Source organism: Eucalyptus grandis, chromosome 6 (assembly GCF_016545825.1).
Source record: "Eucalyptus grandis isolate ANBG69807.140 chromosome 6, ASM1654582v1, whole genome shotgun sequence".
NCBI classification, from domain to species: domain Eukaryota; kingdom Viridiplantae; phylum Streptophyta; class Magnoliopsida; order Myrtales; family Myrtaceae; genus Eucalyptus; species Eucalyptus grandis.
The window spans coordinates 1,248,029-1,271,056 of record NC_052617.1 but is presented as its reverse complement, the minus strand read 5'-3'; the positions used below and the strand labels follow the sequence as shown (position 1 = coordinate 1,271,056).

Here is a 23,028-nt window from a genome sequence, read left to right as displayed (position 1 = left end):
AAAAGTAAACAATGATTCAATGCTTACGTAGCTGTATATGCTTTAGATGGCTTGCTTCTAGTCCTTTTTTCAGTTCCCCAGCCAATGGGTAATTATCAAATTATTTATCCTAATATCCTATTATGAAAAAAGAAAGTTAGCTAGATTCATTGGTTTTAGAATAGATTAGCATTTTTCAATTGTTAGGTCATACTTTTGGACTTATGTTTAGAAGAACAATAATGGCCAGAAAACGAGTAAAAAAAAAGTAAAAAATCTTTCCACTTCAATTAAGTTATAGTCAACCTATGGAATGGTTTCTTTTAGTTACATCACTATCTAGGGGGCATATTCGCGGTGAAGTGAAATATAGTCATCTTGTTTACACAACAAGATAGAATATGTGACTTAATGCACATGTCTATGACTCTGACCACAACAAAACAATTATAATACGAAGCTGTGACGGTAATGAGAATTCATTCCATAGAAATTAGCTTACAATCATTCGTGTCCAGTGATGATGAATAGTAGGGAAAGAAATTGCAGAAAATCTTAGGCCTAGCCTCACAAGGGATTATTCAAGAGTAGAAAAGTCAATCTTAGCCGGAGGACCAAAGGAATTATTCAATAATAAAAGAATCATGAGGAGAAAAAATTAATAAAAAGACAACTAGTTTGTCGCCATCTCGAAATTACAAAACCAGCAAAACTATGCAAGAAGATCGCTGGCCCTCGATTATAATCACTTCTGTGTATTGGCATGTCCATGAGGCGACCTTGCAAGGCGAAGCTGTCTCTCTTGGGAGAGTAATTTAGCAAACCTGCAGTATATATCAAAGGGGAAGCTACATTAGTCAAACCAGCCCAAAAATGCAAAAATTAGTAAAATCGTCATGTCTTTCTTATCCTGAAATTGACTGTTCGTGATTTCTAATGCATATACCTTCTCAAAGCCTCTTCGTTGGTCTCTTGGTTGGGCGTGGGCTCACAAACTCCGGTCTCCAGGTTAACCCTAGAGACCGGCTTTTTCAACAATGCCTCACCAGTTTTGACTAGGTCGTTCAGATTTTTTTTCGTGGCCACATCCACAGATGATAAAGCACCCGTTAATGTATCATCCTGAAAAATCAAGCCATGAAGATGCAATGATCAGCATAAAACAGACCTATGCGTTACAATATTTTTGTGGGAAAATTCTTCGTCTGGGAATCTTTGAAGAGAATTTCTGTGGATGCTAGATATACCTGGATCCTGAGATAATTGTCGTGGAGGTGTAGGGCTTGAAATACGGCGGAGAGGTGGTAGTCGACCATGTCCGCGCTGGCTTGACTGAAGACGTCGATCAGTGGGGAGCCACCGCTGGTCAACCAACCCAGCACTCCCCACTTGGCTGCTTCATGTGCCGTATATTTCCCCTCAGCCTTCCTGGTACCGGTCCCGAGTGAGATCACCAAGAACCTCCGGTAATCCATTGGCTTTATAGGGAAGAAGTCTGGATTCCCTCCTATGATTGCCTTGGTCACCTCTCCCATCGCAACCAATGTCTACACAATGGGAATATCATAGATAATTAGTTTATGTCACACGTTAATTGAGAACGAACTCTCGACAATAAAGTACTTTTATGCAAAGATGATAAAGGATAAACTGAATCAATCAAGTTATGTGTCGAGCAATCATTGACTGTATTTATTGAAATTGATTTCTTTTAAGAATTATCCATAGGAGGAATTTCATGTTTGAGATTTCATATACAAGGAGGCCAATTTGATTATTTTACCGGATTATTTGCAGCTACGCCACCATCGATGAGGTTGAATTCCCTCACTTGGTCTGTGGGGTCCTTCGTTTCAAACTTATGGGCCGGGAGATAAGTTGGTGCGGCTGAGGTCGAAATGCATATGTCCGAGAGCAAGGCATCCATGCTCGGATCTTTCTTCAGCTGTCGACAATTTGATGAGAATAATGTTGGTTATCCTTGTAAGAGTTCACTGTCTACATATCCTCAAAACCATGGAGAAATTTCAAGAAGAATATGAAGAGATGAATGACCTGGTAGCTAGAGAAAATAGTTGGCTGAAGGCTCTTGATATCGAACGTCGGTATCACGACGTTTGTCAATGTTTGGTGCAATCTTTTGTCTCCAAGTTCGTCCCTCACGACACTGTGAAGGTATTTTCCATCGTATTTGGGTCCCGCCATGGCTTTGATCATCTTCGTAACCGGTTTGAAAGGGCAACTGCATAGTTTTAGGGACATTTATTAAATTCTATCAGTTAAGAGATAATTAAACCATGAAGAGAGATTAGCAACTCCTTCATGTTTTTCTTTTACCTGTCTTGGGGGAAGATTTTAGGGCAGTGATTGAGGTAGAAGTCTTTGATATCTTTTGCGGCGAATACAGGGCGATTGTTTTCATTGGGAGTGGTTAGCATGGCAGTGACAAGGCCGCCAGTACTTGTTCCAGAAATAACGTCGAAGTAATCTGCAAGCCTTGCATCTTCACCATCTAGTTTCTACAAAATTCGTCAAACATTTTTAGCTCAAGATCGATGTATCAGATATGGGTTACACAATTATTGCTTGCGTGTACTTTATATATATTGAAAATAGTCCTGTCCTTTGAAAGTTTGCTTAGGACAAGCATGCATAAAACCTTTTACATGCATGCATTACGAGAACTACATGCAAATCGTCTAAGTGCATATAAATCTAACGAATATCGTTTTGCTCACTAAAATTGATATATATATTATTCATGTTGACAAAATCGCTTTGCAGAAATTTTTAAAGATTGTGAAGCCTACTAATATGCTAATAGGATCGGTAAAATATATTGATAATCGATACAACAGAAGTCGTATATAGTGTGCTCACCTGAAGTTCTGACTCTAGGAAATGAAGAATGGTTCCAGGGATAAGGCCTCTTATCCCACCACCATCGATGCTCAAAATGGTAATCGAATTTCCATAAGTTGGAGGCTGAAGAGGGAAACTCGTTGCTCTTTCCATTTGTAAATGGAATCAAACGAAACGAAACGAGGTACTTGCAAGTATGTACTCTTGGTGCCTTTGAGAGCTGTCAGAGAGAGGGAGAAAGAGGAAATGTTTTGAGCTAGTGTATCAAGTTGAGAGAAAGAGCTAGTTTGCGTGATGGCTTTCCAATGCATGAGCCATGCGTATTTATAGGCTCTCATTCCCTCACATTTTCACTGGGTTTCACGAAACGCTACGATTCAAATTTGACCGGAATCAATCGAAGTTGCTGGGAACTGGTTAAGTTGGACCCTAGACTCTTCATGTGCGGGGACCATATTGAAAAGTCCAAATTCAAAAGGGCTTCGTCAACATTGTGATCAGCCTTCAGTCACCGATGCATATGCGAAGAATTTCTGGTGAGACTTTCAAGGAGACCCGTAGGTTTGAACACAGCTTGAGAGCCTTATATTAGAGTGAACTTGTACTTGGCCACGATAGTGACCAGCGATCGACTGGCTATGTGTCATATACCAAGGGCTTATTTTAGATTTTTTTTTTTTTTGGCACTATCTAAACAACTTGTTTTGGGACCCAAAAAAAAAAAAAAAAAACTCGTTCTCGAGGTTAGCTTTGTTCTCTTCACAAGATTAAATGGACGGTACATGAACAATGATTGGTGCATTACTCAAACGGACTACATGGTAAGACGATTCGAACTATAGTTTTGATTTAATCAAAGGTTCGCAAAAGGTGACGAATCTGCAGTTGTTTCGACGAAGGTCTGGGACCATTAATGAGTGCAATCCGCCCGTCTGAATTGGGAAACCACCGGAGATTGATTGATGAAGGCGGCTTTGAAATGGTTGTCATGGAAATTTCAAGAGATGAGAAATGGTCAGACCCAATCAAATTGCGAGCCTAGTTCTCAATTTTCCGTAAACATTAAAGATGAGAGGAAAATCAAGAGAAGGGGCATCGATTTTTTTTTTTCGATTAGTTTGTTCCCATTTCCGGATAAATATCTACTTTCGTATATTGTAGCAGTGACCCTTAATTATAGGACTTGCAGCTTATCGGCAAAAATATGTCAAAGTTATAAAGATGGAACTATTCAAAACGATATGCCGGTATTCTTCTTCTAGAAAATCTGCAAAACATTTCTTAAAGTGCTTAAAGACGATTAGCTGTAATTAATATTGACAGTTCGTATAACCATGAAAACATAATAGAATTTTTTAAGATTTGTTGGAATTCAAGTTGGCGGAAGACGACTTACCTTTATCCGATGCGCAAAGAACAATTAGCCCCGGAATGAACGTTGAATTGTCGATGTAACACGAACAAAATTATTTCACGTTGGTCTGAATGCAATCACAAGGAAAGCATCCGATTTCCACGGCATAAATGCAAACTATTCTCGTAAAGATGAAATGGAACGCTTTGATGGAAAGGGGAGAGAAAAGGAGCGTACGTTCTCTCTAAGCGTACGTTCTGCTAACAACCATCAACGGTTGTCTTTAGGAGGCTTTTATACATCTCCCTTCATACCCTTTCAATGGTGTATTTCCATCATAGCGTATCAAGATGAAATGGTGCGTTCCAATTGCACCCCATCATGGACGTATTTATAAAATACTACATCTCCCACTCGGATATGATGGGCTTGATAGCGCTCTATCAAGAATGTAAGGCATTCAATATTCATCAACTTTACAAAAAAATTCATACTGGCAAGTAAGCCGTGCGACCAGTGAGTACACCTGCACTTGGGAGCTCAAATTATGCACCTGTTAGGGATGACATAATGATTACAACCCCGAAAAGAAATAAACAATCGATGTCTCATAGTGTCCCAACATATTTTGTTACATCAGTCCAAGTATACTTATCCCTTAAAGGCTATACTTGACTATTCTCAAAACACCATGTATTTACAATTATATCTGCAACCACAAAAGGCGATATAATTGGTCGACCAGTAAATACATGTGATAGATGTAAAACAATAATAGTCCTCCTTCGTACTCATATCCCTCTCCATTTCAGAATAACTGTTTTTCTAGACACGTCCCATAAGGCCTTATCTATTCATGACCGCCGATAACATGCTAAAGTAGCAACATTGATCTTTCACTTCGAGGACATAGTGTCACGCCCTGAACCTCGAGTGTGCCAACATCTCACCATGGTCATGCAAATGCGACATTCCCAGGTAGTGTCGCCAACCCCATTCATTTATTATTGCGCAAGCGGAGCGTAATATAAAACCTTTGATAATGAAATACGGGATAGAAAAGCAGGAAGCAAAAATCACAACATAACACTTTCATAATTCAATATAATTACAAGCAGAGGTCTATGGCCAAAGTCTACAAAAGACCAGCTCTTAAAAATGAACTGTCCTACGACCTACAAGTCGGACACGTTCTCCAATATTTATGACTTCACCTCTGCAACTCCTCAAGGCCAACCAAAGCTATCTGATCGCTCCGTCCACTAGGGACTCGAAATTTTAATCCCACAACCGGGATGAGACATCGTCTCAGGTGGCCTAGCCACATCACATAGAAGACTTACCTCGCATTCGTCTTCATCTGTAGGTTAGCACAGTTTATATAATTCAACCACGTGCAATTACGATAACTAAACAACTGAGGCACAATCACATTATCAGAACAATTCAACCACTTGGATCGTCTCAGCGATCAATCGACTCGGCCGATTACATGTCATTCTAGCAAATCAATCACTGCTTCCAATCACGTCCCTATAGGAAGGTTTAACAACCAGTGGCAATCACGGCCCCACTTGGCACGACCTTTAATTAAGTGGTAGATCTCGGACCGATGGGCACGACCTCTAATAGGTGGTCAATCACGCCCTCACCGGGCACAACCTTTAATAGGTGGTCAATCAGGGCCTCACCGGGGCACAACCTTTAATAGGTGGTTAATCACGGCTTCACCGGGCACAACCTTTAATAGGTGGTCAATCACGGCCTCACCGGGCACAACCTTTAATAAGTGGTCAATCACGGCCAATCTCCCATCAATTTCCACACTTAGGATTTTATAAAGAATCCCTATTTATTGCAATCGCACTCAATTTGCCACAACCAATCATCAATTTCAATTCTAAATGCACAGCAGCGATCGGCACGAAATTCTGAGTAACCGAGGTCAAAAATAATTTTCCGTTTTTTTTAAATAAATAATAATATTTTAATAATTTCGGAATATAATATAATATTATAAATTCCAAAATTTCGAAACAATTAAATAATTCAAAAATAAAACCCTATTATGTCCCATCAAGGCTTATTATTAAATAACTCTATTAGCCTTAATTAAACACACTTTAAATTAAACAAACTTCTTAATCCAAATCACAATTAAATAAACTAAACTATCCATCTAAACTTGCTTAACTTAGACTAAGCACACTTAGGGCATCATTAACCGTCTAATCAAGATTTAGTGAGCTAAACTCACCGGATTAACGAGCCGAGCGGACCAAAACAATGAGGACGACGCGAGGATTGACTTTTCTCAAGGCAGGCCGAGCATCCAGGGCCGGGATGTGGCATCCTGGAATTTCATAAAAATCCTTAAATATGCCATGAGCTATGGATAGGCGATAGAAGTACCGCTATTGTATTTTGTAGCCTCCTAGTCCATGAGTTGCAATGAGATGTATGGCCAAGTCTTTAATGGATGAATTTTGGGAAAGGAAGTTTTATCTTTGGCCATGTGTGTGTGATAAATTGGAACTTATGGAATTATAATTTCAAGTGTATAGTTATCTTAATTTGTAATTTAGTACTTCAATTTAATAGGAATTTAAGTAGTTTTAAAAGGGTTGATCTTAGGCTAATTAAGCTTGGGTCTTAGGCCCAAGAGGGATGGGCCTAAGATGGGCCAAGCTGGCCGGCCCAATAGAAGCCCACGAAGGGGCTGTCGCTGGCCCAAGTGAGGCCCAAGAAGGGGAGTGGCCAGCCCATTGCATGGGCCTTGCCAAGTGGCAAGGAGGTCTTCATGCATTGGCCATCAAGGGAGGCATGTGATGATTGCTAATGATGGAGAATTGGGGGAATAAAAGGGAAGGAGAGAGAGAGTGGCCGGTTGGTTTTGTCCAAGCCAAAGAGAGAGAGAGAGAGAGAGAGAGAGAGAGAGAGAGAGAGAGGGTTGCGAGAGAGAGAAGGGCACCGAGAGGAGAGGAACCGAGGAGGAGTAGTCGCCCGTCGCTGCCCGTTTGCCGCCCGTTCGCTGCCGTGTGCTCGTTGCTAGCTCGGTTTAGAGGCAAGTTAGGATCCTCTTCCTACTCTTGCATGTGTGTCTTGCATGTATGTTTGGAGTAGTGTCGAATTTTGGGTGATTAGGAGGGAGAAACCGGAGCTAGTATGCTTTGTTGTTGATGTATGCTTGCTGTTTTCGTATGAACCGCCTGAACCAGAATCTTGTAAGAGCTTGTATGCATGTTTCGAGTTCGATTTTGACTTTGATTCTTTCATAAACGTTGTAGCCAACATCTTAAACTGAAACATACTAAAATTTGGTGCAAAATGGTGGAGATTTAAGGGGTCAAACCCTCATCCTACGGAGACACTAGATCTGGAACTGTTTTGCTGACCTTTTGGTAGATTTGTGGTTGCATGTTGTTTTTTATCAAGAATATCTCTTCTACTTCTTCATGAAACTTGTAGAGAACATCTTAAATAATAATATACTCAAATTTGAAGTGAAATGAACAAGTGTAGCCTAGTGAATCGACTTACTCTTGAAGACGGTAAATCTGGAGACGCGGTACTGGACACCCGAGACTTCATGGACCCATATGGTGACTGTTATTTGGAAATTTGACTTAGATCCCTTAATGAAAGTTGTAGGGAACGTCTTGAAGTAAAACATATCCAAATTTTAGAGGAAACGAAGAAGTATAAGTGGGTAAAAACTCGGTATTTCGGAGATGACTACACTGGACGTTTCGGTGCTAGAACCAGATGCTTCGGATGACTATAGGAAATTATCTAAAACTAATCTGGCCTAGAAGTCTTCAAGAAAAATCTACTTTAGTGTCTTAAATATAACCTGGTAAACTTTCATAATTTTCGGAGGTCGTTCGGGTATTTTAATCGAATTATTTCAAAAACTGTACATTCTGTTTTTATCCGAAATTGTATGCTGTATTTGTGTGAATTATATCTTTTGTGTGGAACTCTATTGGCCATGTGTTTTTCATGAAATCATTATCTTATTGTCTTGTCTATCACATGCCTTAATTTCATGATTTTTGAGAATCATATGGATATTTAATTTAAATATTTTCAAAATGGTACAAGGTGGAATTTAAATAAATTTTAAAAAAAGGCATGATAAATGGACTATTCTAAATTGTACGCATTCCATAAATTTTATTGTTATGAATGATTGCGTCTTGCTATATGTATGATGATGACTGATGATGCATGTATAAATCAAAGGATGAAAGTGATTTTGTTTGCCATTACATCATGTGCCATGCTGAGTTGAGACCTAAATTGGTAAACATGAACAATGATAAATGAGGAAACTATTTGTGGCGGATGATAATGCCTTGGGAGTATTAGGATGCCCGAGATGGGGGGTGCCGGATGCCTGGCATGTATAGAGATACATGGCCGGATGGCCTCGGGAGTTTCGAGATGCTCGGAATGGTTGGGTGCCGGAAGCCTCGGAGGTCTTTGCCCGAGGGGATGCCTCATGATGCCAGTTGGGATGCGAGATGCTTGGAATGTGGGGGTGCCGGATGCCCGGTGGCCTTAAATGGCTGAATGCTGGAGGTTTTTCTCGCGATGCCAGGATGGGGTGTGAGTGTAAAGTATGAGATGAAATTGATGATCCCGAGAAAGAGTGATGTGGTGATTGAATTGAAAGTTAAAAGTGGAAATTGAATCATGCATATATGATATGATATGATGATGATCACCTATGGCATGATGACTTGCATATATGATATGAGGATGATCACCCGTGGCATGACGACATGTATGTGTTCTGATTCGGATGAAGATGTATGATGGTATATGTATGGCTTCAAGGTAAGTATGCTTGGATGCATGAGTGACATGTATGATGTTGTGATTGTATTGTATGATGCATTGAGTGGTTATTGGATTCCTTTACCTGCTGAGTGGTTGTACTCACCCCTTCGGGGACCAAAATTTCAGATTAGAAAGATGCCGCTTCCTACCGTCACGCGAGGTACCTTCTATGGCCTCCCCTCGGATGTAGAAGTAGAATGTACGGAGATCGACTGCGTCACCGTCCCTGGATTGACTTTTGTGCGAGTGCGAGTGCTGGTTATGTACGATGTGGGCCTGGCTGGGGGCCCAATCATCCAGGAGTTCCTGTTAGTTCATGTTCGCCGAGATGGAGCGTTTAGGGGGATGTTGCCGCCACCACCACCCGACGCGCCAGGATGGGTGTGATGGTTGCGTGAGGGGTAGAGAGCTAGAGTTTCTTTTTGGGAGTAGCCGCCGCTGTTAGATGGAGGACGTCATGTGATTACTTTAGGGGTCATAGTATCTTTTTGGGATGTGGCCAAGTGTAGCTGAAAATCTTGGCTTTCTTTTATTGTATCGACCCACGAAAAATCCATCACGAAAATATGTAAATAAAAGTGGCATGGCTTTATCTTTTCCTATGGTATTTGGTGGTGTGCAATTGTATCATGGTTGTTAGGAGGGAGAGATGGCGATGTTATATTTTGCTTCCGCTAATGAGTCGCGCTGAGATCGTTTTCAAAAAAAAAAAAAATGTGTCTATGATTTACGACGCTTCTCAAGAGAGATGTAGCTAGTGTTTCATTAGGAGTAACGTCAGGTGCCTGTGGCGACCTAAGGTGGTTCGGGGTGTCACACGGGAAGCCGTCCAAAACAGGCTAAACGTCTGTTGCCATACCCATTTTTTGCAACCCTTTGTTCGCGGCTGGATGAGGCGGATCTAGGGCTGAGATGGCGAGGCAAGGCCGGCGGAGGGCAAGCGGGGCTCCGGTGAGCCGAGGTGGTGGCGTACGGTGACTGAAGGGAGCTCCGGCGGCTCTTGTGCGAGCTGAACAGCAGCTCGGGACGACGAGCTGGGCGAGAAGACTGCCAAGACGCGCGGTAAGCAGCGGCGCACGAGGATGATAGCTTGGCGGCGAGACGACGCAGGGCGAGGACAGTGACTTCCGGCGGCGAGCAGCTTCACCGACGGTGTTGCAAGCTTCTCTGGTCTTCGGCGGGTCGGGCGAGCGGGCGAGGCGCACGGGCGGCGACGAAAGAACGGCGAGGGACGAATGGCGAGGCTCCGGCAGCTGGCGTGCGACGGCCATGGCTGCTGCAGCTTCTTCTCTGCATTTCTTTGACCTTCACACAAAAAAGATGGAGGAGAGAGGCGATGGGAGAGAGAGAGGGAGGAGAGAGAGGAAGGAGAGAGAGAGAGATGAGATCATTTCTCTCATTTTCTTTTCTTTTTCTTTAATCCCTCAAACATGACCCACCATGACCTCACATGAGGTCATCTTCCACTCACACCATGCTTCCACAACAATCCTCCAATGGGTCCAATTTCATTTTCCGCCAGGGCCTAAAATCTTGTATATCAACTTCTTCAATTCCGATCAATTCTCTTCCAAATGAGTACAATTAAAGTCCATAAATTAATCCAATGTTCCTAATAAGACTTGTGACACGCCATGATTTCCAATTTCAGAATTCGATTTCAATCTCACGGTTAATTTCACTTTGGCACGATACTAGCGCGGCCCAACCTACCGGGTAGCCTTTAGAAATTTTCATGCATTTGACCTGTGGTTGATAATCTCAAGCCACAATGTACATCCTTAAAACATTGGTGACTTTCGGTTGTCGAGGTAATCTCAATGTTTCAAATATGGACATAGGATACCTAATCGACATAAAAGTTGGTCTAGTGCCGATCGACAAAATTGTGCGATCCGGTGGAATCACCCACACTCGATCACATGCCTCTGTCGAGTCGACCTATCTCCGGTCTCTAATCGATTTTTATTTGTGCCGTAATGACCCTTGCAGATTAGCTCGGTCGAAAGGTCGCTTCCTGGTCAAATTCTCGAGTCCGATGCATTAGAATTTCTTCACGGCTTCACCTGATAGACTAGTTTTCACATGAGTGGCTGACTCAAGGAAAATAACTATACGCGTGCCAACGAAATGCCTGTCTCAATTTATTGAAAATAGAATTGAAAAATCGGGATGTCACACATAGTCAGAAGTAACATAGGGCACAAAATGAGGTAAATTATAAATTACCTCAAGGGCTCATACGATGAGTAAATAGGGATAACTTTACTCACATTCCCTTATCGGTTATACAATGCACATGTAGTATGAATTACATGCTATAGTGGACTTCTCTTTCTATAAGAGCGTATGTCATTTATTAAATTTATCAATTATACGGATCTTAGCCTAAACATGGTTACGTGCTTCTCACGGATTCATGTTTGGCTCGAGTGCTATATCAACTCGGTTTCTATAGCGCCCAATTAAGTACTTGCATCCAACATCTTTCAGGCATACATGATTGTGCCACTATCATGTTTGGTCTTATTATAAACAAATCACAAATCTCATCTTGACTCCAATCAAGGCGACATATTATTTTATGTACTAAACTTGCTCTTAAGCATTTATTTATACATAACGTCTCATCTCAACATGTTATCTATAGCACTTGAGGCGATTGCTCGTGTGAGTGAGCTAATTATTGCCTGCTGACATACTTTTCAATAATATATGTGTGTAGTGCTAGTCTCATACTATATTCGTACTTATTGAAAAAACATCAAGTTACTAATAAACAAACAAGTATAATACATATGTCCATATATACATAAACCAATGATCCTCTACAATAACATATATCACATTTTACGCAATCCTAGTGACATCCTGTGGCTCAATAATATGTCTCTAGGAATAGCCTTTGTAAATGAATCAACAACCATTCTATTGGTTGGAATGTATTGTAGGATCACTTCTTTATGCGCTATTATATCTCTTATAAAGTTGTTCTTTATGTCAATGTGCTTTGTCCTTCCATGATACTTGGGATTCTTCACATAGGTAATGGCTGCTTGACTATCGCAATAAACTATCACCGGTCTTGGAACCTTAGTGACAGTGGCTAAATTTTCTAAGAAACATTTTAGCCATATTGCTTCTTCCATTGCAGCAGAGCATGCAATAAATTCTACCTCCATTGTAAATAAGGCCATACATGTCTGTTTCTTGCTATTCCAAGAAATCGCACCTCCATTGAGCAAGAACGCATATCTAGAAGTCGATTTACGCTCATCGAGGTCTCCACCCCAATCAGCATCTGAATAACCTAATAGGCATAAATCATTCCCTTGGTAACAAAGTTGATAGTTCATGGTGCCCTTCAAGTATCTCAGGATCCTCTTCACTGCTTTCCAATGTGCTTGACCAAGATTTGATTGATATTGGCTCACCAATCCCACGGCATAACATATGTCGGGTCGAGTACACGTCATAGCATACATCAAGCTTCCGACCGTACTAGTATAAGGAACAGTTTCTATCACTTTAATTTCTTCTGGAGTCTTAGGACATATCTCAGTACTAGGCCTTCGCCTTGCATGACAGGAGTATCAATATGATTACAATGCTACATATTGAAACGCTCAAGAATCTTCATTATATAAGACTCTTGTGATAAAGTAAGGAGTTTCTTTGATCGATCTCTTTTGATCTTAACTCCTAATATATAAGCAGCTTATCTCATGTCCTTCATTTCAAAATTGGAGGACAACCATTCTTTTATGGTGATAACCAAAATCTTGTCATTTCCAACCAATAGAATATCGTCCACATAAAGTGATATAATCACAAACTTATCTTCGGACCACTTGACACATACACAATGATCTTCTTCGATCATCGTGAAGCCAAAAGTGGTTATGGCTCGATGAAAACAAAGATACCACTGTCTAGATGATTGCTTAAGACCATATATTGAGCAAAGAAGCTTGTAAACTTTATACTCTTGACCTTTAGCTATGAAACTTATTGGCTGCTTCATATAGATTTCCTTATCTAGTTCTCCATTGAGAAATGCCTTCTTTACATCTATTTGATGTAATTCAAGGTCCAAATGTGCAACGATGGCTAGAATAAGGCGTATTGAGACAAACTTTATAACTGGTGAAAATGTTTCCTCATAGTCTATACCCTCTTGTTGAGTATAACTTTTCACCACAAGGCGAGCCTTATACTTTTCAATGGATCCATCAGCCCTTTGCTTAATCTTGAAAACCATTTGTTTCCAATGGCCTTATGATTGGGTGGTAGATCAACCTAGTCCCAGACATGATTTGCCCTCATTGACTCCATTTCATTTTTCAAAACTTTTCTCCATTCTTCCTTATCAGAGCATGAGAGAGCCTCTTGAACAGTCTTTGGCTCGGCATCGTTTTTCTGAGCAATCATAAATGATTATCCTTCAATCTCAAAACGACAACGAGGAATACTTTTACGATTACTTTTACCCAATTGAATTTCTCTTGAATTCAATTTGCCAGATGATGCAACACTCCCACTAGGTCTTGCACGTTGAGGCAAATCTTCATTTCCCTCTACAACATCAGTGGGTGTGTTATTAGGATCTTCCATCTCATATAATTGGAAGTCCTTATTAATCTTAACACTATTAGGAAAATCGTTATCTAAGAACGTGACATCTCGTGACTCCATTTCGGTCACACTTCCATCAGCTTGTTCACCTATGAACACGTACCATTTGGAGTATTCAGAATATCTTATAAAGATACATTTCTTCCCTCTAGGACTTAATTTGCCATATTTATGGGAAGAATCATGAACATAAGCTGCACATCCCCATGGACGTAGACTACTCAAGTCTAGTTTTCTACTAGTCCATAATTCATAAGGGGTGAAAGTGACCGATTTTGAGGGCACTAGGTTAAGTACATGGGCAACAGTCAATAACGCATCTCCCCAATAGGAGATAGGTAAATTTGCTTGTGCCATAATAGACCTGACTATTTCCAATAGGGTTATATTCATTCTCTCAGCTACCCCATTTTGTTGTGGAGTATCAGGAATAGTCAATTGTTGTGCAATTACCTTTTCATCACAAAGAGCCTTGAATTGCTCAGATAGATACTCACGTCCGTAATCGGTCCTCAATGCTTTTATTGTTTTGTGCAATTGATTCTCTATCATCACTATATATTGTCTAAAATAGTATATTGCTTCCGACTTATGGGAGATCAGAAAGACATAACCAAAACACATGAAATCATCTATGAAAGTGATAAAATATGAGACTTCATGCCTCGCCCTCACATTCAAAGGACCACAAATGTCAGAATATATGAATTGCAATGGAAATTCGGCTCTAGTTCCTTTACTGAATAATTTTCTAGTTGCTTTTTCCGCTAGACAATGTTCACATACGGGTAAATCAACATTATTGAGTGACCCTAAAAGGCATTCTCTAGCTAATCTTTACATTCTTTGCAACCAAATGTGACCTAATCTAGCATGACAAGTATTTGCATCAATCTCAACATTATTAGAATATGCAATTAAAGAAAAACAACCATCGACATTAATATTGTATTGATCATAGTCAATGTCTAACACCATAAAACCATTCGTTACATGACCTGAACCATAATAAACTGTTCCATGCATAATGTCAACACAATCATCATGGAAATTCAATACATAACCTAAGTTAAGAATAACAACTACGTAGACCAAGTTTCATCGAATATCTGGAGCATAAAGGACATTATGTAGGAATAGGTTTTGATCACCACGTAAAATTAATTTACATGTGCCGATACCCTTCACTTAAATTCTTGAGTTATTCCCAACATATATCCATCTTATTCCAGGCTGAATCCGACGATACTCCACAAATGCTTCTTAGTCTCTAGCTACGTGGTCTGTTACTCTTGAGTCTACAATCCATATTGGATGGGATTCAGCAAGCATTATAGTGCTAGAAACAAAAGCATTACTTAAAGTAATAGAGTAATAGGATACCTCTTTCGGCTCAGTGCATTCATGAGCAAAGTGACCCATTTTGCCACAATTGTAGCACTTCATATTGGCCTTGTTCTTCTTCCCACCACGCTTCTTGCGTTTGAAGGTCTTAGCTCTCTTAGGTGCTTGATCAGTCTTCTTCCCTTTGTTGTTGAATTGAGAATTCCTTTTGCGCTTGAAGCCCGAAGTCTTGCGCGAACTCGATTCAGCAACATAAGCATGGGTAGAGGATCTTGTAACCTCTGGGCGCTCATCCCTAATTCCAAATGACGCGCTATATCATCAAAAGTGACAATATTCTCATTATGCGTCATATTGATTTTCATATGCTTTCAATTGTTAGGAAGAGATCGTATAACAGCCTAAACTTGCTATTCATCAGTAAGGGAGTGATCTGCTAACTTCAGCTCACAAATCATGTTTGACATCTCCCGAAGATGCTGCCTCATTGTTACATTTGGGCGCTTTTGGAATGTGTCAAACTTGATGGTGAGTCTCCTCAGCTTAGTGACAGATGTATTCACATAACTTGAGCTTTATCATAACTTTCAAACTCACACATTAGATCATCTTGCATACAGTTTAGCAACGTGATGCAAGCAATGCTATTTTTCTTTTTCCAAGCTTGGTAAGATTCTAGATCTCTCCTGTTTGAGTTGAAGTTCCATGCTCAAGTTCATGTATGGTGTGGTTGAGGGTTTCCAAAACCTATTGTTTCTCAAGGATGTACTGAACCTTTTGATGCAAAATATCATAATTGTCACTGTTCAGCTTCTCACCCTTATTGAGGTCAGCCACAATGGTTTTAGATGCCGAAACCATAATCAATTGCTATAACACATTGACATACTAAACGTAGAATCAATACTAGCACACTTTACAGAGTAACACACATATTTAATTTGCAGCAAAGACAAACTAAATTAATGATAATTCAATAAAAGACAAAGAAGCAAAAGTTTACTATGTTCTCAATCAACTTCTATGTACGATTGTTCTATTATCATTAATTAGTTTAATTTGCGCAAATTTTAAGTTGTAGGTGAGAACTCCTTCGAATTCTACCAACCTACGAACTCCCATTACGAAAAATAATTACATGACCTCATGTAATTTTTACATTTTTTATCCATTAACACAAAAACATAACATGATGTGAACCAACGCACAAAAAATAATCATGTTGTAACTACAATAAAAAAAGGCAATTCAACATGTGACTGAAAATCAAGGATTTCCTACCATTGTTCGAATTTTCTTGGAACTAGAAAATTGCAAGTATATTAAACTATATACATGCTATCATTGAACCAAGCTCTACACAACATATTGATATCATTTTCATACAGGCTAGCTATTGTATTTCCTAAAACTTAAGAAAATACAAGCTAAAAAATGAATAAACTATGCATTTGTACCTTTAAAAATACTCGTACATAGGGTTCCGTACACAATTTTAGACATTTATAAAATTCAAACATACAAAATAAATATACCACAATGTAGATGACACTCATACGAATCAAACGCCGCTGACCATGCTCTAATCAGACCTCCCACGCGCCCACACGCGCCAGTGAGCCAAAAGGCTCCTGGCCGGTCCAACCAGTGATCGGTCCAACCGATTTGACCGCTGGACCAATTCATCGATCTAACCTGTTGACCGGTCAACGGTCAGGTCGGTTCCGGGTCGGGTCACGGGTCAGCCTCGGGTCGGGTCGCGGGTCGAGTCGCCGGCCGACCAACCGCCGCCGACGGCGACGTCATTGATGACGTCATCCGTGACATCAGCACGAGCCATTTTGCCGACGCGTGCGTGCCGCTCACGCGCTGATGTCACCGTGACGTCATCACACGCCGTTCAAGCACGTGAGGCTCACGCGCAACGGCTTCTAGCCGCGCATGTGGGCATGACCACGTCTGGCGTCTTCCGGCAACGTTCGACCCACCGTTGGACTCGTTTTGACGAGTACTTTCACCATGTATATTTAAAAATTGATTTTGCCCGAAAATATTTCTAAAAATGGCCAAATCCGTACGGGTGTGCGCGACCCTGAACCCATTCTTCGCTTCGGTTCGATTTGAGGATTCAGATTGTAATTTTGAGCATGAACATCCAAAACAATGTAGAATTCAATCTCTTGATCCCGTTATCATGTGGTAAACGAGTAAATTCGATGAAAACAAGGCAAAAATCACAACCTGGCTCCGATACCATTGTTGGAATTCGAGTCGGCGGAAGACGACTTACGTTTATCAATGCGCAAACAACAATTAGCCCTGGAATGAACGTTGAATTGCCGATGTAACACGAACAAAATTACTTCACGTTTGTCTGAATGCATTCACAAGGAAAGCATCCAATTTCAACGGCGTAAATGCAAATTGTTCTCGTAAAGATGAAATGGAATGCCTTGATGGAAATGGGAGAGAAAAGGAGCGTACATTCTCTCTAAGCATGCGTTCTACCAAGAACCATCAACGGTTGTCTTCAGGAGGCTTTTATATATCTCTCTTCATACCCTTTTAATGGTGTCTTTCCATCGTAGCATATCAAAACGAAATGGTGCGTTCCAATCGCACCCCATTATAGACGTATTTATAAAATACTACAAGATTGATAAAACTAATTTGCAGTGTGCAATAGCTAATAGCTAGTTTTCTTTTGTATCTTTTGTTATATGGACCTAAGATTAGGCGGATCAATGAACATCGGGTACATGAATTATCTCACTATACTGATGGACACAGTACGATGCGAGACGGAGCCCGATGTGTGACTTAAAACATTAATGAATACCCTTTCTGATCCTCTCTTGTTATGACTTGAAAGGTCTTTGCCAAAGGAAAAGAGGAAAAACTTAGAAATACTAATTCCTCTTCAAATTTATCATTTCTTAACTCCGAAACTCATGGAATTAATCTTATTTAGAGCGGTAGTCTTGATTATGGAATATATATGTGTGTATTAAAAAGTGCCTTTTGCTACTTGTTAAACAATCAAACAAGAAAATATAACAATATCTAATGTCACTGACTGTACCTGTAATATGTATAAGTAATGCTTTACAAATGACAATTCGAGAAGTAATAACAATTTAAATGATTTGCCTAGATTAGTGTCCCATTTAATTACTTCGATGACTTCTTCAATTCGACATGTATAATATTCATCTAATTTTGTTCTATCATTTCATTGGGACGGTGGACTTTTCTCAATCTAGAACTCGAGAAAAGGCAAGTCGATCTCTGGGAAAACTAAGAGATTGACCCATTGGTTTTAGGGTTTGGAAGATCTTCCCTCGCACTTTGGAAAAGCCGACCCTCCAGAACGATCTTCCACAGCTAAAGACAATGCTTTGAACGGTAAACTTTTCTTCCTGTCTCCATGAATTTCTTCCACCTGACAAGCCTCGCTTCAACAACATAGAATTTTCTCACAAAGCTTTCTGTCTTTGTAAGCTCTGCCTCCATTTTGTCAAAGTACAGTAGACAATCTTTTTCTTTTGATAGAATGACACAAATGATCCCTAAACTTTAGCCAAAGGTACAATCTGGTTCCTAAATTTGTAATATGTTCAATGTAATTTTTGAGTTTTAATCCAATGTACCTAAACTATATTAAAATGTTCAACATTATCTATGAACTTAAATTAATGGACAGACAATATTGAATATTTTAATATAGTCCAATGACTAATTTGAACATATATCAAAAGTTTAGGGACCACATTGAATAAATTAAAAATTCAGGGGTCACATTGCATATTGGACCGAAGTTCAAAGATCATTTGTGTCATTTTTCCTTTTTCTTTTCTTCAGAGTAAAGTTACCGGTGAAAATTGTAAGATGGGTAAGATTGCGAAAAAATCCGGTAAGATCGCAAGACTTTATTCTAGCACGTAAATTCACAAGAGTAGCCCGTAAAAACTTAATGGGCTTTCGGTGTTGGGACGTGGCTTGTGTTTAAGGCAAGAGATATCAAATTGGCAAAGATAATTCGTTATCTATGAGCTCTAATACATCAGCCATTTGAATCCCACTATGCGGTTATTTTTCTATTTCTTTTCCCCAACAATTTCTTTTCCCCTGTTGGGTTGGATTTTTTAATATGATGAATTTTTCCTCTTTAAACAATAGAGACTGAAGGATAATCATAGGAAAAATTATGAAAAAAATCATCAACCTATTGTACGTATGCCAAAAATATTACCCCGTGTTTTGTTTTGTTTTGTTTTTCAAACTGACAAATGTTATTTTTGTCACAAATAATCCAAATCTCTAACTATCTGCTTTCTTTTTATTTTGTGCGCTTTAATATTACCGTGTGAGTTATTAGATGTAATTGGAGGTTGAGAAATAGTGTGTTTTATTAACTCAAATGTGATTGTAATCTCTAGTGTATCGCTTGATATATAGTGAAATTCTATGTTACCCGCTTCATGGAGTAAGTCACATTGATTAACCCACAGTGTTTGATTTATTTCTTTGATCTATTTATCATTGCTTGACCCCTTCTTTTTTGCAACATAGCCGACCACAGGATAAGTAAATGAAATTGTAATTCATAACTTGATTGCATTTTGCAAGCTCATACTGGCAATATAATACATGCAAAATAATGATCAGGAAGAATTAGATTAAAAGGTTACATCAAATGCAGCAATTTGGCATTTGTAATTTATTCAGGAATATTGGAAAGAATAAAATAATCAAAGAATGAATGACTTGTCGCCTAATAATTCAATCTTCACAATTTCCAGTATGTTGTTTGTACAAATTATAGCATTCAATTACTACGATTGTTTCCAATTTGCAGAATTATGTCCATGAGGTGACCTCGCAAGACGAATGTCTCTCATTCGCAAACATGAGAGAAAACAAGCAATTGCATTTAGTAACCCGAACTATGCATGTAACCCTCGAACTTCTTAACTACATCAGAGCTTACAATTCGATACCTTTTAAGAGCCTCTTCATTAGACTCTGGATTACAAGCTTCATATCTGCCGGTCTCTAAGTTCACCCTTGAAACTGGCTTCTTTAACAACGCTACACCAGTTCTGACTAAGTCGTTCAAATTTTTCTTCGTTGCGATATCCACTGAAGCTACTGCACCGCTTAACGTATCATCCTGAAAATTCCATTTACAGGCTAAAGTTAGCATGCCGACTTAAGCTAGATAGAAAATTATTCAATGATCACTTCAAGGCTAATGTTTTGAAATGATATATGGCAACAAATTAGACAATTGGAAATGATGATATATACACCTGAATCCTGAGATAGTTGGCCTCGATATGTAAGGCTTGGAAGACCACAGAGAGGTGGAAGTCGACCATATCTGCGCTCGCTTGCATGAACACATCAATCAATGGGCTTTCGCCATTGCTGCTTTACCAGCTTAACACTCCCAATTTGGCCACTTCGCTTGCATTATACTTCCCCTCAACTTTTGCTGAACCGGTCCCAAGCGATATCACAAGAAACCTTATATAGTCCACTGGCTTTATAGGGAAGAAATCTGAGCTTCCTCCAATGATCTCCTTCGTCACTTCTCCCATTGCGACCAACGTCTGTATGATGAACGATGAAGAGTTAGAAATTATAGAATTTCATTTTGTCAGGTCAAGTCTGTTAGAAATAAAAAAGATGTCATACCAGATTGTTTGCAGCCACGCCGCCATCTATGAGGTTGAATTCTCTCACTTTTCCTGTGGAGGGTTTCAAAATAATGAGCTGGTAGATAAGTTGGTGTAGCAGAGGTTGAGATGCATACGTCTGAGAGCAAGGCATTAATGCTTGGCTTTTTCTTCACCTGGTTGTGATCAATTACCCCACAAAAGCAATGTGTTCAGCGATTCTGTATATCATTATTCAGGGAATATCAAAATACATAAGGAGTAATTCCAAGGACTCAGAAAGGGACGAACCTCATAGCTAGAAAAGATGGCCGGCTGAAGTCACTTGACGTCGAAAGTCGGGATCACAACATTGGTCAATGTTTGATTCAATCTTGTGTTACCAAGTTTCTCTTTGATGAGCTTATGAAGGTATTTTCCATCATATTTTGGACCAGTCACCGCCTTGATCATGTTCGTAGCAGGAGCAAACGGGCAACTATACTTTCAAGAAAAAAGAGATACTACGTTAGTACACAGCCATTTGAGAAACAACAATGCACCAATATGGCTTTGAGAAATAATGAGTGAGCTTGCTAACCTGTCTTGAGGGAAGATCTTAAGGCAATTATTGAGGTGGAAATCCTTAATATCTTTTGCAGCAAATAAGGGACGGTTGTTTTCGTCGGGGCTAGTTAACATGGCGGTGACAAGACCACCTGTGCTTGTTCCGGCAATAACATCGAAATAATCTGCGAGTCTTGCATCTTCACCATCCAGTTTCTGCAATAGTCCACAAAATACGTTCTTGGTCAAGCCATCAGAAGTTGAAAGGGGCATGCATGGATAAAACTCGTACTTTATGATAACTTGTTCTTCATGCATTATAATGATAGCAAACTATTTATAACAAGCTCAGACTCTAAGGGCCTGCATGTTTGTGTTTATGAACAAAAATTATGTTTTTTTGTTCCGGGAACAAAAAAGAACATAAACGTGTTTGTTTGCGTTTTTGTTCCAAATCTTTTTTTTTGTTTCCGGGAATACATTTGGAATAGAAACAAAAAAATAAAAACAACTTTTTCTTGTTTTTGGAACAATTTTTAAGAACAAAATTTATCTCTCCTATTTTTCTTCTCTTTTTTTCTTCTTCTTTTCTTCTTCTTTTTTCTTTGGCCGGTTGTTGGCCTCGGCCATGACCGGCGACTGACTGTCGAGGGCTGGTGACACCATTGAGGGCCGACAACCTCGCCGGAGCGTCGCCGGCCCCCAGTGAGGCCGAGCGTTATCGGTGCGGGCGAGGCTTGGTCTCGCCTTGGCTAGGCGAGCTCAGGCTCGCCCAGATTTGACGAGGCCGAGCTCGCCTAGCCACCGGCGAGGCTCGGCCTCACTGGGCCATTGTCAAGTGATCGGTGGCTGGGCGAGCTCGGCCTCGCCGGATCAAGGCGAGCCCGAGCTCGCCTAGCCAAGGCGAGGTCGAGCCTTGCCCAACCACGGTGAGGCTCAGCCTCGCCAGGGGCTGGCAAGCCTCGCCGTGGTTAAGCGAGGCCACCAACCCTCATTGGCTGATCACCGGCCATGGCCGAGGCCGGCGACCAGCCAAAAGAAGAAAAAAAGAAAAAAGAAAAAAAGAAAGAAAAAAAGGAAAAATAAAATAAAAATATTGAAAAATTAAAAGAAACAAAAAGAACACAAATTTACCAAATGTGTTTCGGTTCTTTTTTTATTCCCGGAACAAGTTTACCAAACATGTTTTTCTGGTCAAAAATTGTTCTTCGGAATAGAAATAGCTTTTTTTATTTCTATTCCCTAGAACAATTTTGAACAGAAACAAACAAACGCACCCTAAGAAAGCCATAATTGTTCCGGGGACAAGCCCTTTCATCCCTCCACCATCGATACTGAGGATGGTAATGAGGTTTCCATAAGTTGGAGGCTGGAGTGGCAAACTCTTCAACCTTTCCATATCTGTGATGGACTTGGTTCTTCTTTTTGGGCTAAGCAAGGGGTTAATGGACTTAATTATTCGAACAAACTGTTCATTGACTAGCTATACCTACCATTTCTTTTTTAGGGTCAATATCAGCAATGCAGTTCATCCAACAATAAACCTAATAAAAATTATAGAGCTATGACACAATCAAATTTGAATGAACAAAATGTTGAATTGAATCGTACTGGTCCCTACTGGGGGATATTACTCATTTTTGTACTTGCTGTTTTATTTTCCAATTATTTCTTCAATTAAGAGAAGAAAAATTAAGGGGATAATCCATGATTTTTTTTGGTGGTAAAATGTAAGAATATATAGCTTTAACCAACAATTATAAAAGATCCGGCGCCACAAAA

At 39.9% G+C, this 23,028-nt stretch overlaps 1 protein-coding gene and 1 pseudogene across 1 annotated transcript; both read right to left on the bottom strand.

The window, feature by feature from the left end:
* Nucleotides 1-442: 442 nt before the first annotated feature.
* On the bottom strand, nt 443-3,122 carry LOC104451079 (patatin-like protein 2). The gene is made up of 7 exons (XM_039316094.1): nt 2,860-3,122; nt 2,317-2,498; nt 2,035-2,221; nt 1,763-1,924; nt 1,227-1,526; nt 926-1,101; nt 443-803 (listed from the first exon to the last, which is right to left on the bottom strand). Exons 1-7 carry the CDS (start codon nt 2,992-2,994, stop codon nt 725-727), a joined length of 1,221 nt encoding a protein of 406 aa, XP_039172028.1. The 5' UTR covers nt 2,995-3,122; the 3' UTR covers nt 443-724.
* A 16,830-nt stretch (nt 3,123-19,952) lies between these two features.
* On the bottom strand, nt 19,953-22,645 carry LOC104451080 (annotated as a pseudogene).
* Nucleotides 22,646-23,028: the final 383 nt, after the last annotated feature.